Here is a 17,794-nt window from a genome sequence, read left to right as displayed (position 1 = left end):
AAACACACACTTCCCGATTATAACAAAAGATATCTAGAATTTACGCGAGTCAAACTGCAGAAATAAATCTAAAATAAATACAAGATTCGAGTCAAACTGGGCTTTAAAATCCATTAATTCCATGTATATCAATCACTAGAGCAAGTCTGAAACTACACATTATTTCTTATCATAGAGATACAATGCCCCCTGGTGGCACAATGATTAGGTTACTATTGTTGCTCAGGTGCGGTTATAAGCCCCTCATGCAGTTGCTGTGATAAAATCCTCCTATTAAAAATAATTTTATCACTGTAATTAAAGAAAGAAATTCCTCCAGATGTCCTGTTCCAATTAATTCAAAATCCCCTCTACCATCTGATTTACTTTGAAGAAAAAAAATAAATAAATAAACTGGGTAATTTTACAGGTACTGAATCTCAGTTTTGATCCAACTTACCAGCAAGTGTTCTGGCAGCGAGCGTGGCTGTTGTACTCATCTGAAGCGTCGCAGCAATCTGCCGAGAGACGCAGGAGAACCCCGTCCAAATTCACATAAAAACAAAAACAAGCACAAAACAGAATAGCAGCACACAGTGTGGACAGAATGTCACTGCTCTAAATTAAGGGATTACAATCAGCTCCTCAAAGAGGAAACACAAGGGAAAATAGCAGAATACCACACTAGATTATACTGAAGGACAATTAGAAACACTTCAAGTGTTTTAAAGGTCTCTCTTTGTGAATACATCAACTTTATGAGAAGTCGATATTTACAGCTTGAAAAATGTGTTACTTCCTTATAAACATCTCTATTTTGTTTTTCTATTCTAGTTAATAACCTCTACATTAGCAGTACTCAAGCTTTTCCTATTAAATACCACCATAGCAATATCTTCTTTTTCAAAACGCAACAAAGAAAATTAACAAAAGGGTCTCAAAAGACCTTTTCATTGATCTGGATTATAAAATCCGATATGGCTCGATTGCAGTAAAGACAAAAAGGTTTGTTTGTACTTCCTGACTCTTTTATGTCATTAAGTCTCACATGACCTTGGTGAACATTTTGCTACATTGTTTCAGCAAATACATTGTCATTAGCTTGCACAGTTAGCAGTAATTAGCCTGGCCACTGAGCACGTCAATTGGGAAATCCTGCTGATTTTTGATTCGGAAACAGAAACTACTTTCTACATCCAAGTTCTAATATCAGTATTAAATGAAAGACAACATTTGCAGCCATCACAGCTTGCTCCTGGTGTGATGCAGCTCATCTTTGTTTGTTCTAGAAGTTCTTTAAATGTTCTCCACTGCACTTCTCTTTTTTTTCTGATCAAGCAAGGGTCCTTTTGATTCTTCTTGGCTGTCAATGCTAATAAATACTCAGTACCTGGACAAAAGGGAGAAGGAGTGATCCAAAGTAATTGATTTTTTTTTTAAACCAAAGGAAATGTTGCATTTAATTTGGAAATCAAGGTACCGGAGTCAGGAGGACGGACAGACTGGCACAGAATCCTAGGAATCCGGAATTTCAGAGCACCTAATGCTACCTGAACACAGCACCATGTAATGAAACACCTGTAGTATCACTGTCCGGGCAAACTCTGTTCTTTAGCTGCAAAGATGTATGCACACATTTCACACAGCACATGAGATTAGATGCTGTGTAAATTGCGTCTTTATCCATCCATGTTTTCAACTGTCAGTTCATTTTGAAGATGGGGGCTGACTGAGCCACTGACTTTTCATCTTTAAAGATGAAGATTGAGTCTTTGTGCCTACATCATATCTCGCTCTGATTCACAGAGGGTCTCTTGACATCAACCACTGATAATATCCACTGCAGGGTGTGCAGCAAATGCTCTAATCTGACTTTTGCTCAGATGTTTCACCAGTAATGCAGGCACAGTGTGAAATTTCGCATTTGTCCAGAACCCCCGTCTGTGGCCAGCAGATTGAAAGGTTTTGAAACCTTAAAAAAAAAATGAGAATAATAATAATAATAAAATAACAGGGAATATGACAACCCATCTGAATTTCAAATGGGATGAGAAAAGTGGGTGTGGTGAGACAAATGGGAGGAGAATAAGAGACAAGTGGAACATTTTGTTCTTTTGATAGTTGCATGTGGTCTAATTCTGCTTCTACATCTATATATGTGCTCCATGAGATTAACTAGAACAGAGAGTTACTGAAGAACAAAAGCAGAAAAGAAAGGTGGTATTAAAAAAAAAAAGACATCCATTGCGATAAAGTGTGGCATTCAGGTTTTCGGCAGGAATAAAGAACAGTTTTGAAGGGAGAAAAAAAATAAAGCCGGAATTAACAGGATTAAAGAACTTCATGGTTACATTTTGCTTCCTGCTCGACAGTAAACAAGATGCAGCTGCTTGTCCAAGTCGGCAGAACGCACAGAGGAAAAACAAACTGAATTTTTACAGAGTTAAAAGAGTACTTCAATTTTTTAGATTTAAACATCTACTTCCCCAGATAACGCTTACTTCAATACTTATCTAAATATACATTCAAGTACAGTCAAAACCAGATGCTCACAGTACATATAGTGAATAAAAAAGGCGTTCATATTTTTTTTATCTTTGTCTGAAGCAAGATCAAACTTCTCATATCAGTTAGAACATGTCATGTCAGTTGGAATTACCAAAATAATTTCTAGTTGCTAAATTTCACAATAATGAGAGAAAGAATATTCCAGAGATTTATTTATTTATTGTCCTCAAAGCCACAAGTTGCATGTGAACAATCCCACAGTATTATGCTGCTACCTCCATGCTTCACAGTTGGGATAGTGTTCCCAGGCTCACAGGTGTCCCTCTTTTTCCTCCAAACATTCTGACCAAACAGTTCCATCTTAGTTTCATCAGACCAGAGGACATGTTTCCAAAAGGAAAGGTCTTTGTCCCTGTATGCGTCTGTAAAACTGCAATTTGGCTTTTTTTGATGTTTCATTTAATGGCTTCATCTTCACTGAATGGCATTTCAACCTATGTCAGTATAGGATATTCTTCACTGTGTCCCCAGCATCTTAACCAGGTCTTTGGCTTTCATGTATGATGATTGGATATTCTCATCATGTCTATGATTGCATATACTATGCAACTTTTTTTTTCTTGTCTTCAAACAGAAAATTGTTCCCAAGGATGAACTAAACTTGTGCAGTGCCACAATTCTCTTCCTGATGTCTTGGCGGATTTCTTCTGACTTTCTAACTGTGTGGAAAAAAGAAAGCTGCGTGTCTAAGGTGTAGCCTTAAAATAAATCGACAGGTGTGCCTCTATTTGACTCAAATGTGTCCGTTAACCTATCAGAAGTTTCCAAAGCTATGACCTCATTATATCGGGTTTCCCTCACTGCTTAAAGAAATAGAAATCATTCTTTATGTAAACTTTTGATTTTGAAAAAAATTCAGAAATAAATCTATTTATTTATTTTTCATTTTTCACCAGTGCAACTCAGCATAAAGTGAAAGCTTACCGCAGATGCCATCATTGACTCTAGAAGATGGGATGTAATGCGGCCTGAAACCCAGGTTGGTGCAGTAGAACCGACCGCGAGGACACGCTGAGGTGCCTGAAGAATGCCAGATTAAAAAGAAATCAAAGGAAGAATACAATGCATAATATTTCTCAAAACATTGTTGTTTTAATTACACTAGTTCATCTGAGTATTTAAAAATGTCAAAATTAAATTCAGCTTTTATTGCAGAACATCTAGCTTTCTTTGAGTGCATTTATTCAGTAGATTCATGTTTAGGAACAAGAATAGGCATGTAAGATGGCTGATTTTATGTCTGGTAAATGAAAAATGAATTAAAGTTTCTTGATTGTTTTTTTATCTTAAATAAGTACAATTTAAAAAAAAAAAACAATTGAAATTTATTTTAATAAAGGGGAATTTTTACACAATTTTAAATTACTTAAGAACATTCTTAATATTTTCTTACTCAAGAAAAGTACTGAAATTGAAGGTTGTAGTCTTTCTATATTTATATGTGATATTGCTTCTGCCACAAAAGATTACTTTATTTTTAAAGGCCCTATAAACATTTTTATCAAACATGATAAGTGCGTGTCAGTTGCATAACATACAACTGTTTTTTTTTTTATGGGCTGATGGGTTTCTGTTTCTTTTTTCCTCCAGTTTATGATTATCATTGATTTATATTTTTATCTGGAATTCAACAAAGACAAGTCTGTAACTGTACCAGTTTTAAAAGGTGAAACATATTTCTGTGAGGGGGGGGGAACAAAAACGTTGACCTATGCTCCTACCTTGGATGCAAATTGTTAACTAATTCCAACCTTGTTTTGAATATGAAAACTATTCTTGAGAAAATGAGCACAGTTATAGCTTATCTAAGCGGAGGTCTGATGAAGCGCCACCTTTATTATCTCTTGTTTTTACTGGACTGTATCTGATGTAAAACTCCACCAGGCTTGATGATATAGGCACACTCAACATGAGCTCAGTTTGGCATCATTAACCTCCTACTTGTGCTGCTCCCCCTGTGTGTAGCGGTGAAAGAGGGTTATTATAGCACTTACGCTGATGCTGGCGATGGCACAGTTTATTAATGACCCTTTCAGTAGACCACATACCCCATTTACAGGAAACTTTTTAAATTAAGCATTAAACAGTTTTATTTTAAATGTACAAAAGTTTAACTGGCCGTTTTGCAGCAAGGAGAGGCTTTTACAATATTTCAGCTCATAAAACATTAGACATTTTTCTTGGTATTTAGTTCTTCATCATACATTCTCAATAAAAGACACCAGGACTAGAGAAAAGTTTTGTTGGTAGATTAGGCTGTTGAGTCACAATGACCTGACAACAAGTTTGTGTGTAGAAATAAACATGAAACACTTCAAACCAGATGCCTGGTAGAAGCAGCCTGAGCAGCGTACAGCTGGTCAATGGTAGATTTTAAAAGACATTCACACAATGCATATAATCATCCAGACAAGACAAAAAAAATTTAATTAATTTAATTTAATTTTCTGGAAGGCACTGGAGCCCCGCTTGCAATATTTCTTAAATGATAGAACATGGACTTTTTTTAAGCAAAGATAATTATTTCAGTTTTTTATCATTATTATTATTATTATTATTATTATTATTATTATTATTATTATTATTATTATTATTATTATTATTATTATTATTATTATGTCGATTTTACCGAGTTAACTGCCAGTCTTAATTGAATCCAGCCATTTTAATTAAATGTGCAGTTTTGAAAGTGAGTAGGAGAAATTGACATTATGGGAGCTAACGAAAAATTAACAATGGCCCTAAAACTGAACCCTATGGAATACCAAACCGGAAAGTTGATTTAGTCAAGAAGATCTAGTATATATACACCCACAACTCTTTAGTGCATGTGACAGTATGGGACGCTTTAAATTAATAGGTGGAAATATGGTAATGTGTTTCATAGTGCAGTGTAGGGTGTAGTGCGAGTATAGAGACTGGGTCAGTGCCTTAACAGCACACCTACATGCGTCATATTGCGAGTGGCAAGTTTGCCTTGGAAATTAACACAATTATGCTTGGAATCTGGGTTTTTCCTAATGAAAGAAATACTAGAGTTCACATCTAATTAATTAATTTAGAATTATTTTAGTACCAATAGTAGTGATCATTACAAAAAATATCTGCAAATCAAAATATGACAAAACAACCCTTATGAAACACTGTTTAAGTTCATTCAAGCTTAGATATAAGAACTAAAATGCATATAGTTCAACTATAATTTGTCAACAAATTAAAAATAAAATAATCAGTAATTTAAGTTATTAAATTAGGGCCAACTAATTTTTTAGTATAAAAATTAGTTGGCCCTAAGGCAACTAACTGAAGTGTCAAATTCATGATGATCTCATTAAGGTTAATTGTGTTTCCTTTAGCCTTCATAAACGACCAAATCAATTAAAGATAATAACCATCTGAACTAAACAGAATAGTGCAAAGCAGCTTCAATGTTGCTGTTCAAAACACTTTATTTCTAAATAGAAGAATAAAAACATAATATTTCTCAAAGTAAAACGTCTGTGCCTGCAGCTAATGATTACAATCCTAAAATCTGAATGATGATTCCTCTGTTATCAATCCATGTTTACCTGGTTCATCAGACCCATCTGCGCAGTCGCAGTAGTCGTCGTTCACCTGCTCGAAAGGAATTATTTTGGACCCGTCTATGCACAGAAATGACTTCCTCTCCCTGTAGAACCTTTTATCTGTTACACAGAAAAACGCGTAAAGATAAGATAAGAGTCGTTTTATGAATTGATCAAAGTAAATCGTTGTGATTTTATGAAATCCACATGTTTGTTCCTCCAACTGCAACCTATACATCTAAATGTTATACAGATCTATATGGCCTGTGATCAGGTCAGCTATGTATGAACTAGCTGTGACTATGAATGAAGACTTATTGATAACATAAATACGATGTCAGCGACTTGGCTTTAGCTAAAACGGTGAGCTAAACTCACAGGACGAAGATATTCCTCGGATTTTCCGCGATTCCACAAACGCAGCCCAGAGAAAAGCTGCGGTGATAATGTGGAAACGCATCTCAGAGGACAAAAAATGAGCACTGCCCGCTGTCAGCCACGTCTCATTAAAGTCCCGCTCAAGGATATTTCAAACTCAGGATGCAAAACCAGCGTTTAGACCGTCCATGTTCCAGCTTCCTGAAACATTCCACAACGTGACACTTCCCAAGCTTTCTATTGGTTCGAGGCTGAGGGTTGGACCAATCACGAGTTAGAAGTGTAGCACGCAGGAGACCCTGGAGAAACATTTGCTTGTATTTAACGTTTGAAAATATGTTAGACTCCGTATGCTAGTAACATACTGTAAAGTAGGTAATAATAATTTAAATTGTAATTCGGAATGTTATAATTTTTTTATATTGTCACGCCCCACTCGTCACAATATATATTTAATATATATATATTTTTAACACATACGTTTCATTGAACACCTTTATAAAATGTCAGCTGAGTCTTTCACTATGCATGTTGGTTGTTTTCAACTCTTATTAAGTAATCACAAATAAAAATGTAGGTTATTGATTTTAAAAAACGAGATTATTTAGTCAAAAAGGTTCAAAAGGTTTTTTTGTTGTTATTTTTGCTTTTTTTATGGAAGTAGTGGAATACTTAATCTTTTCATGCTGCCTTGCAAACTTTTGCACCTCTTGGACTTTTTACATTTTGTCACATTGAACTCACAACTTGAAAGTATGTTATTGGTACTTTTATGTATTAGGGCAATACACCATAATCGTGCATACTTGTAAAGTGGAAGGACAACACTATATTGCTTTCTTATATTTCTACAAATTAAAGTGTGGGTTTTACATTAGGAAATTTGTGCATTTCATTTCAGCACCAATTACTAATCCAGATGTTTTGTGATTGTTAGAGAACATAGTGAACAACAAGCATCAGGAAGACTAACATCATGAAGGGAGGACGTTGTGGAGATGCTTCGATCAGTTTTATGTCAGAAAACCATATGCTAAGCTTTTGAAATCTCACAAAACATTATTCCAGAGGGGAAATAACCTCAAGTATTAAGCGAGAGCTACAGTGAACACCCCTTCCTACAGTATATTCAACTGAGAATACATGGGAAGTCTTTCAGTGTATGATCATAGATGGTCTCCATCAAATTTGACAAAATTTTTCTATGTTGGCAAAGCAACTCACCATCCACCAAAATGCTTGCAGCTGTAATTGCTGTGAAATCTGGTTGTACTGGAGCGGAATGCAAATGCATGCCATGCATTTTCGGGTTTTATTTATGTAAAATGTAACATAAAATAGTCCTTGTGCTTAACAATAACACAATACTGTGTGTGATGTGAAAGATCTGTGAAAGTTTAAAGGATATGAACATTGTTGCAAGGAATACTTTACATACAAGCTTTTGTTAGTCATCTGGATAGATGGATATATTCAGAAACATAAACAGAATCCCTTTATTACAATGAAACAATTTCATACAAACTTTACACAACTGCAAGCAAATTTTTAACTCAGTTGTACAATTTCACTTACATTGTTCAGCAGGAAAACAGAAACTGGACAAAAATCATCTATCGTGTGATATTATTTTAGGGCTATTATTTATCATTGTTCAGTCGTGTGTAGAGACCTGTTGTACTGCACAGGGAATCCTTACTCTGGATGTAAGAAAAGTCTCTGATCATTCCTGGGAGAGAATGTGAGTCCAATGGTGGACGCAGGGTCAACAGTGGCATCAGTCCTGATGTCATGTACGGGGACATGAACCCACCCAGACCACCGCTGGCAGAGGAGTAGGCCAGACGCAGGGGGCTCACACCAAGGTGAGGACTAAGCCCATAGAGGCTGTCCCCACCGGGAGCCGGATGGACGTGGAGAGGGGAGAAGGCAGACTTGGTCCCCGAAGAGCCGAGAACTCCCGGCAGTCCGGCTGCAGGCTTGAACACTGAACTCTGCAGACGAGACGGAGACAAACTGCCAGCGTCAGTTTTTTTCTCCTTAGAGTTCAGAACCAGCTCGATGGATTTCACAATGTCCCCTTTACATGTTCTCACCATGGACTCCAGAGCGTCTCGCTTCTTATGGGGGAAGATCTTGGCCATGATGTCAGCAGGGTCACGGTCCAGATTCGGGAAGTCTTTGGGTTTCTCTGACTCACTGCCGGACTCTGGATCAGAGGGCGAAAGTGACCTCTGAGGACTCTGAGTGTTATCTGAGAGCTGATCAGATGGCGGTGATGGACTTCCACTATCACTGGCGAGTGAAGAGTTGTTGTCCTTGCCGGGAGACAGATCCTTTCCTTCACTTGGAGAGGGCACCCGGGGCGTGAAGAGTGGCTGACCCAGAAATCCACTGCAAATGCTGTATTTGCTCACTTTGTCATCTGAAACACAGTGGAGAAAAGAGGAGTTTGATAAGTGAAGTGTAAGCTACTGCTACTGGGGCCTTGGATTTAGGACAGTTTCACAAATACACTAATTGTATACAAAACTTAATAAGACCTGTTTATTTGAAAGTTATTATAACAGTCACATTTCAATTCTTATTTAATGCCTCCTCTTGTTCATATCTAACTTCAGAGCAGATCTCAAGCACACTAACTGCATAGCTACTTTAACGATGAACGAAAATAAAATGTTTTAGAGTTCCTCTCTGACTCACTCACCTCTGCACCCAAAATAACAATTGTGATAGTGCTCTCAAATAAAATTTTGCGTAAGGCCTCGAACACCCTTGAATTGGCACCGCTGTGCCATTCTGTCCTTGTACTGGAAACACAGTACAAGGACAAAACTCTTAATCCAATAATATATACTTTACGCAACTTTTACCCTTTGCTTGGTAAACTATTGCTATGGTAGTACCAAAAAAATATACAATCTGTGTAGTACGAAGTTATAACTAATAATAATAACTTCAGGTTATGCTTAATAATTCAGAATATCCGCGTAAAACCCACCCTCGTTATGGTTCTGAGCGCCAAAAACGTCAAAACATGGAGCTGGTGGCGTGTTGCCGCTCGCCGCTGGCACTCCGCGCCCTACCACCGGACCCTGACTGATCCCCGCCTGCCCTCCGATGCCTGGGCCAGGGTAGATAAGTCGAATTTCCCGCGCTTCGTTCTCCTCCTGAGCCTGCTGCCTCCTGAGTGCCACCTGCGCCGCCATCACCCGCTGCCGCTCCGCGATCAGGGTGCACTTTGCGCACACGCAGTCTCTCCAGCGGCAGAAGCGCTTGTGGCCCTTCAGCGCTGAGACTACGCCGTGGTTCCTACACCTGGCGCACTTTGGGGTCCTCGGGTAGCCCCTCTCCAGCGCAGGGTTGCAGGCACGGAGAAAAAGCGGTGGGTGACGCAGGAGGGAAGGGGCCATCGGGAGTCCTCCAAGCGGCCCGGGGGGCTGTCCGGCCAAAGAGAGTTGTCTGATCCTGCTCTCCATCCAAAATTAAAGACTTGAACTTCCCCAAAACGGATGAGCAGTTGGTAGAAGGCCTTTCTGTGGGACTGAATACTCTATTGTGCGCTGGCACTCTGAGACAGCGCTCCTTAAGAGTCCCTTCACCAGGTGGTTTGAGATGAAACCCAACACCCTCGTCACACCCCTTTCCGCTCAGAACTCCTAATACCCTAACATGTGTATTTGCTTCCGTGATTAGTGCACTAATCTGACGCAACTGAACCATTCATGTAGACCTGCCATGAAAAGGTATACGTTTTTTTTAAATATTCAAAAGTGTCCTAAGCTGGAAAAAGATTGATTTGCATTGGAGTTTTGCTTTCGGTGGTTACATTCTATATGCCAGTGTGTTACAAACCAAGTGTAAAGTGTAAAATAAATGAAAGGGGGTGGGGAGGAGACATTTGCCTGAGGTTACATTCATTCTGTTTCCTTAGTTTCCACTATTTGGATTTTTTTTTTTTGTGAAAAATACAACAATAGCTCCAACAGCCTCAAAAGCAGCATGTAATTATCGACCTGGTTATTCTGTTGAACAAATTAGTTTGACAAAAGAGCCATCTGCCAACAAACAGCCAGTGTGATTCAGGGGATACCTAATCACACCTTGTCACTTTTCTTCCACTTCTCTGCATTCAGAGCAGGATCCAGATCCAATTACACACGCAGGACTGGCTCACTGTTATTGCTTGTAAAAGACTTGAGAGACGAACACAAACATCGCTAAGAAAAACAAAAAGAAAAACTGCCAGAACAATTTCTGTAAACGTTTGCAGTCTTTCATTTTGCTGTAATTTTAACTTGGGCTTTTTTTTTTTTTTTTTTAAGATTTACATAAAAAGATATTTTAGGTGGTGAGAGAACTATACAAAGGAGTAACTTGTATGACTTTAAAAAAAATGGTGTGCAACTTTTAATTTATTATCAATTTTCTATTATCCACACATGATCAGAATTATACAGGCCAAATTATATAAGACCACACAACTTTTTATTATGGATGAGTTCCCTGCCCTTTGCCAACATACACATTCATACCATGCTGTTTTATAATCATTAGAACAATTTTGGCATAATTCTGTCTGGATATTTGACCACTCCTCCTTACAGAATAGGTATTTTAATTAAGGGGTTTAATTAAATAGGTTGTTTTTTGATCTGAGCCATTTCAACAATATTAACGTCAAGGCCTCATCAGAGGTTTTTATGCTTGCCTGCTTCATCTATTCTAAAACAAGTTACATTGTCATGTTAGAACATCCATTAGTGCCATCTGACCAAAACTGTTACCTCTGAATCTGTTAAAAAGTTCAGGAACAGTCCAGAAACAACCAAAGCTAAACTCTCTTATAAACAGCTGGATGGTTGACTTCTAAACCTAAAAATTAAAACTGGTTTTCAAACCATGGCATGAGCCTCCAAACCAGTCAGTTTAAATAAACTCCACAATTTCTGACAGAAAAAATGTTGTGGTTTCTCTGTTTCTTACCAAGTAACATTTATCCAATATTTAGTGTGGATCTGTCTTCATCTTAATCCTGCTTGAATTAAAGACAATTCACAGAGAATTTAAATTTGTGTGCACATTTCTCGTTCTAGAAAGGCCTTGAAATTGTATGTTTATATATGTTCATTCCAGCTTATAAAAAATTATAGTTCAAATATGATGAGTGGATATAAATCTCTGACATCTTTTTCAGTAGCTTTGTGGGTTTTTCCAAGCAGTTCTGATACCCATCAGTAATTTTATTTGGAATGCTTCATTATGTAGTCAGCCAGTCTGATCCTTTGGTGCATTCAAGAATGGTAGATAAAATGTCATAACGATGCTATCTTAAGTTGTCTCTTAATCATCTTGAATGAGACATGAAGGCTTCTCTTGGCCTCCCTGTAGTTTTGACTTTATATTCCTTGTGAATAATGGATGTGAATTAAAAAGACGTTAAAGGAAGTACAGAGTTTCTTTTTGGTGTTTTTCAGAGATAATGATTCCCAGAGGGGCGTCTTTGAGGAAAGATCTTCTCCAAAAGATGTAAAGGGGAAATTTTGCTGCTCCGTTGGGCTTGTAGGTGTGTCTGATAAGAACCACTGTCTGGTTCTGAAGCCCAGGCTCAAGAGAAAATAGCTGTACATTTTTCAACTCTTCCTGACACAATAATCTCTACCGTCATTCTCTTATGACTGATAGCTCTTATCAGACAAATTGATCCTCTGTTACCTATGTGAGGAAAGGCTACATACACAGCAATGCGTTCACAAACATATTACATATTAAGAAAATCTCCCTGGCATTTACTGTTAAAAGGACCTAAAAGTAAACAAATTATCAGATGATAATTTATGTGGAGCTTGGTTTTTGAGAGCAAGTTTGCTTTTTTTCAGCAAGATGTTCTCCGACGCCCTAATGGATAGGGGCTGGTGCAGCCTCACTGAAGCTGTAAGAACAGGAAGATTATCTAAAATTCATCACCCAGAGTGCACAGCCCTATAAACACAAATAATCCCAGTGATGCAGATGGTCTTTTTATCATTTCATCTGCTGTGAAGGGAAATTTGAAGTTAAGATTTGTGGCTGGCAAGTTTATCCAGACTCTATAAGCTGATCCCACCTGGCTTTATTTAATCTAGCGGTGGTAGCCAGAGTAAAACTGAGTCACTGAAAAGAAGAGATCTAGTAAATGCTAATTCTTAGTCTGGTTAGTTTAAATCTCTTCAAGATGTATAAGTTTTGATTTGAAAAGACTGTTCTTCAAAAACAAAAAAAACGCGACCCTGGTAAATAATTAGGAATAAATGGTTTTTCCCAAAGTAGAAAGTCTACCAAAACTACACAAAGAGTGCACCAAAGACTCATCCAGGAGGTCATAACATATAAAAAAAAAAACAAAAAAAAAAACATCAAAACATGCAGTTCTGACTTGCTTCAGTTAAAGTCAGTGTTCATGGTTCAACAACAAGAAAGAGACTGGACCTCCATGGGAGAGTGCCAGGACCACTGCTGACCAAATTAACATGGAAATCTATCAAACATTTGGAGTAAAATAAAAAAACTAAAGTTACTCAACATTTTGGGAATATATTCAGTGAAGGTCTTTGGCATAGCACTAGCACAGTATTTGATACTGACAGTCAAACATGGAGGTGGAGGCATGATGTTCTGGGGCCCCTACAGAAAGATTGTAGGGGCCCCAGATTGTAATGTGAAATTAGTTTTTCACATTTGGTTTGATTCTTCCCTTTAATACCTTAAACTATCCTTGCAAGAACTGCACTTTGAATTTAGTCAGGTTATCTTGATTGATACCGATGTCTGTTTTATGGTCTATTCTATTCTATTTCCACACAAAAACATCCCACCAGAAATAGGTGATGAAAAAACAAGTTGACTCACTTGCACACTCTATATTGCACAACTTTGAAACCAAAACTCAATCCCTGCCAAACACTTAATCTAATAAAACCCAAAACAATCTCCTGGTCCTTCAGGAAAATCACATTAAAAACAATCTTGCAAATGGGCGTGCTGCGGAGGCGTGGGGGGTAGCGCGACCCACATTTGGAGGCCTTGGTTTTGGAGGACGCGGCCGTCACGGGTTCGATTCCCGGACCCGACGACATATGCCACGTGTCTTCCCCTCTTTCCTTCCCCCTTTCCTGTCGGCCTACTGTCATATAAGGGACACTAGAGTCCACAAAAGACCCCCTGGTGGGGGAAAAAAAAAAACAGAAACCTGCAAATATCTCTGAAACCAAAAGATCCACATATACCACCCATAGCCACCAGGGGGACAATTTCACCAAATGGGAACTCACATCTAAAAGATCCATCACGGTGATGGGAGACTTACACCTCAAAAAGACAACCAAGACTCATTCATCTAGAAAAGCAGGTTACCTGCTGCCCTGGAGAACAATTTAAACATGACGTGCACATCATTAAGAAAACCAAAACCACCAATAAAGTACAAAAGGTCTTCCTGTCCGTTGCCCTCAACAACAAGGACTACAGAGACAAAAACTCCATTCACAGAGCTGGATTATCAAAAAACACTCTGGGAACACCGACATTGTCATCTTGAGTTATTTCTTGTCTTTAAGGCAAGCTACACATGTGGTGAGGATTTTTTTTAAAAACAGACTTGAGTATCTTCTTCAGTGGCAGTGATGCTTGAAGACTACAAAACCGAGAAAGGAGTTATGCCATAAATCCAAATTCTTATCCAGAGATTTCAATAACAGTCAGTAATATTATTTGTTTTTAATTTAGAGAAACATTTAAAAAGCTAAGAAATGTGACCAACGACTTTGATTTGCAAATACAGTGTTGTATTAACTGCTTACACATTTTCTAAGTGATGGGAAGTCTCGGGTAGCATTCTGGGAAGAATCACTGGTTTATTCAAAGCCACTGAACAATGGTTATTGGTACTGTGGACGTCCCTTACATGTTAGGTGGATATTACTCTGCATGGACTCTGCTTCGCCTGTCCTGGCTTCCTGTACACATCAGATTGTTTTGTCAGTGCCTATATTGATAATTTATAAACACTCAGAAATTATTTTAAGAGAGATTAACCTTCTTACACAGAACTGTTTTCTGACAGAGGCGATCATCTGTCGGGATACATGTAGAAGCACAGTTGCCCCGCCACCCCACCCCCCTACAACTCCAGATACCCCTATTGGTTGTATGAATGGATGCGTTTGAATTGGCAAACTTGTTGGAAAAACCTTGAGTCCGGTTTCAGTTTTGCACAGATTATCTAGTTTTAGTCAGAATTTTTCAGCCTCATCTCAAAACAAGAGTGGAAAGATCAGAAGCGATAAGTTGGGGCAGATACGGCTAGACAGTGTCTTAATTGTGTTCTTAACAGATCTGTTCATGTCAGATGCGGTGTTTCATCACAGCCCTGTGCCTCCCAGGACAGGCTTCTTCACAGCAGCTTCTTATCTGAAGGGAAGGTGGCTGCTAATCTAGAAACAAATCTCACAAAACCTGATTATGTGTCCCTCTGGCAGGAGGACGGAGGAGGGAGAATGAAGAGGCAAGAAGCTGAGGCAGAAAGAAAGGGAAATCAACCTAAAATTGCAACTTGCCATCTGAACTGAGTTTTTTTTTTTTTATCTTACAAGGAACAAATTGTTTCATTTTTACTCAATAAAGTGACCTGAATCTGACATTGGCCTGTGTGGATTCTAAACTTTTTAAGACAGCGCCTTTGTTAGACAAACTGCAGCTCTCAGGTTACCACAAATTCCCCTCTCTCAGTATGCAAAGGGTCTCGACCTTTTATGTGTTTGCTCTCTCATCTGTCACTTCACACCCTTGTTGTTTAAGTGCCACACAGTAGCCTCCACTTCACAGCCAACAACTTTGCGGCCACCAAGGATGGCCCGGGCTGTTTAAACTGTTTGACACGTTTGAAAATGGTCATTTTCTTCTTACACCAAAGCAACATTTTCTATTTAGCTCTTTACATCAACGACACTTTGTTGTGTTACGATTTATGCACCGGGTGACATGAGTTGCCTCAAAGGAATTCAGTAAAGAAAACTTTGCTTTTAGAGACGCTTTTTAAGACTGTTCCCCTTGCTTTTTTTTTATCAGTTTGTGCCAGGGGATGTTGACTGGTGTTTTTGGACTTTATGTATCTCTGTTTATATTGCCTGGGGCATAAATTACAAAGCTATGCCATTGCATCCTTGCAGAGACACTGTGACACATTTTTCTCCAGAGATAAGACCAAAAGCAAGCTTCAAGGTGCAAAAAAAAAAAAAAAAAAAGGTTCACTTATATATGCAGGATTTCTTCTGAATAAAAATATTTGAGCAAAAGGAAGTAAAGTACATTGTGAGTATGTTTTTTTTTTTAACCCAGATCTTTTTAAATATTATTTTACCCATTATTTTAACTGCAAAGGAGTGGCAAGATATATTGAATACATTTACAAAAACCAATTTTAAGTTCTAAAAGGTTGACATACACAGAAAAAAGATCATAATGTTTATTGATAAAACAAATGGACTGAGGATTATGGTGTGAAATACTGGCAGTTTGTTCCTTCTGTGCTGCTCCTAATAGAAATTTATCTAATGGCTTTGAGGTCAAAGTCCCAATCAAAGAGTTAGGTAGTACAGAATATTCATTATTTTACTTTTATTTTTTTAATTTGACTTTATTATACAGTTTTATTTTTATTTGTTTACTTGCTTTTATGTTTCTCTGTTAATAAGAAATAATATTGGTGAACAAACAGCATCATGAAGATCAAGGAATGCAGCAGACAGGTCAGGGGTGAAGTTCTGGAGAAGTTTAAAGCAGAGTTAGGCTATTAAAGGATAACCCAAATGTTGAACAACAAAGCACATTGCTCTGAGCACACTATTCCATCTAATGAAACATGGTTGTAGCAGTATGATGCTGCGGGAATCTTTTTTTAAAAGTAGGGACAAGAAAGCTTGTTAAAGTTCATATGAAGATAGGTGGTGGTAAATACTGGGCAATCCTGGAAGAAAACATTTGAAAAGATGAATAAAAAATAAAAATAAAAATATTCAACCTTTAGATGTAAAAGAGTTAAAAAGACTTGCAGCTGTAATGACATAAATTGACAAAAAAAGAGCCAATTTCTGCAATAAAGCAATCAAAAGCTCTTGAGCCAAAAAAAATTTAATTAATTAAAAACAAAAAGTTTAGTTTAATCATGCTTCTAAAGGGTCCCAATTTTGAAGACAAAACAGAGAAATTAGAAAAAAGAGTTGTTGAATAGACATTACAATGGGAACAATCCATCACATTTCTAAAAACAAACAATTAATAAGATGAGGATGCACTTAAGTACAGATAATCAAAGTAGTTGGGTGTTTGGTTGTACACACACACACACACACACCTGTGCAGTCAAACAGAGTACAATACATTTCTTCCAATTCACTTCCTTTCTCTCAGAGTTTGTAGACCGCTATCTCCTATCTTCAGCTCCCCTATTGAAATATCTTCATTTACTCTGACTCTCCTCCTGTCACACCTTTATTGGTGGTCTGAATCTGGTAGGTATCCATCAGGGCCCCTCACTTAGCCCAGCGATGCCTCAGTGGCCATGAACAATGGTGGGCTAAAGACAGTCAAGTTTGCTTGTGTTTGGATGTGTGTGTGGGCGTGGGTGGGTAGGTGGGTTGAGTGTGCACCCATGTCTGTTTTTAATCATGCATATTACATCTGCATCAACAGGGTGCATGTACAGTACTAGGAAATGCAGGCTCACTTTTACATAGGGGTTAGCTGTGGAAATGCTTATATATGCTTTTAAAATGTTTTATGCCCTAATGAGTTCACCTTGTTGGGCGTTAGGGCCTTGAAAGGCTGTGGATGGATGCCGGTGAATGCAACCTTCTCTGTCTAAACTGGTTAGGGCTGAACGCAGAAAGTTCCTTGTTCTGAGTTTACTCTGGATACGCTCTCTGTTTTCTTTCAGTGAAGCTTCTTCCCTCAATGATACACTTACAAGGGGAGCTTTGCAGCTTAACAATGCATAACTCAGTGGCAGAGGAGCACAACCCTCTGTCAAGGATTTAAAGCTTCGGGTTACTAAATACACCTTTCCTCGTGAAAATGTGACACTCATCTGGAGTTTGCATCAATGAGGAAGTTAACGTAGGAATAATATGTGAGAAAGGACTTTCACCCATGGCTTCCGAATGAGAAATATGCACTTTAAAACCCATTTTATGCATTCTTTTTAGTCACGCTATAATTACAATAACAAAGTAATTTTTCCAGTGCTTTCTTGCCCCTAAACTAATAGG

At 38.0% G+C, this 17,794-nt stretch overlaps 2 protein-coding genes across 8 annotated transcripts in view; both read right to left on the bottom strand.

Moving 5' to 3' along the window:
• LOC122820601 (glucosidase 2 subunit beta-like) overlaps positions 1-6,722 on the bottom strand; it is a 158,495-nt gene extending 151,773 nt beyond the window's left edge. For 5 of the 6 annotated variants that reach the window (XR_006368836.1, XM_044098162.1, XM_044098161.1 and 2 more), the window contains exons 1-4: positions 6,492-6,722; positions 6,117-6,233; positions 3,472-3,567; positions 440-497 (exon numbers count right to left, since the gene is read on the bottom strand). Coding sequence is in view for 5 of the 6 variants with exons in the window: in XM_044098162.1 (XP_043954097.1) it covers positions 440-497; positions 3,472-3,567; positions 6,117-6,233; positions 6,492-6,573 (353 nt within the window). In the remaining variant the exon portion in view is untranslated. The remainder of the gene's footprint in view (positions 1-439; positions 498-3,471; positions 3,568-6,116; positions 6,234-6,491) is intronic. The other variant, XM_044098166.1, reaches the window with a different exon arrangement.
• Positions 6,723-7,776: 1,054 nt separating this feature from the next.
• LOC122820600 (doublesex- and mab-3-related transcription factor A1-like) lies at positions 7,777-10,069 on the bottom strand. Of its 2 annotated transcripts, XM_044098160.1 has the most exons (3): positions 9,493-10,069; positions 8,588-8,916; positions 7,777-8,485 (listed from the first exon to the last, which is right to left on the bottom strand). In XM_044098160.1, exons 1-3 carry the CDS (start codon positions 9,968-9,970, stop codon positions 8,132-8,134), a joined length of 1,161 nt encoding a protein of 386 aa, XP_043954095.1. In that variant the 5' UTR covers positions 9,971-10,069; the 3' UTR covers positions 7,777-8,131. The 2 variants fall into 2 exon arrangements, with proteins under 2 accessions (XP_043954095.1, XP_043954094.1); XM_044098159.1 differs by having other exon boundaries at positions 7,777-8,916; positions 9,493-10,068.
• Between the last annotated feature and the right edge of the window lie 7,725 nt (positions 10,070-17,794).

Source organism: Gambusia affinis, linkage group LG18 (assembly GCF_019740435.1).
Source record: "Gambusia affinis linkage group LG18, SWU_Gaff_1.0, whole genome shotgun sequence".
Taxonomy (NCBI): Eukaryota; Metazoa; Chordata; class Actinopteri; order Cyprinodontiformes; family Poeciliidae; genus Gambusia; species Gambusia affinis.
This window is presented reverse-complemented; position numbering and strand designations above follow the sequence as displayed.

Bases quoted from the DNA above. Each gene is read 5' to 3' on its own strand.
- LOC122820600 (XM_044098159.1), bottom strand. From the start codon at position 9,970: ATGGAGAGCAGGATCAGACAACTCTCTTTGGCCGGACAGCCCCCCGGG. The intron at 8,917-9,492 runs GTGGGTTTTACG...ACTGTGTTTCAG, and splicing joins CGCTCAGAACCATAACGAGG to ATGACAAAGTGAGCAAATAC.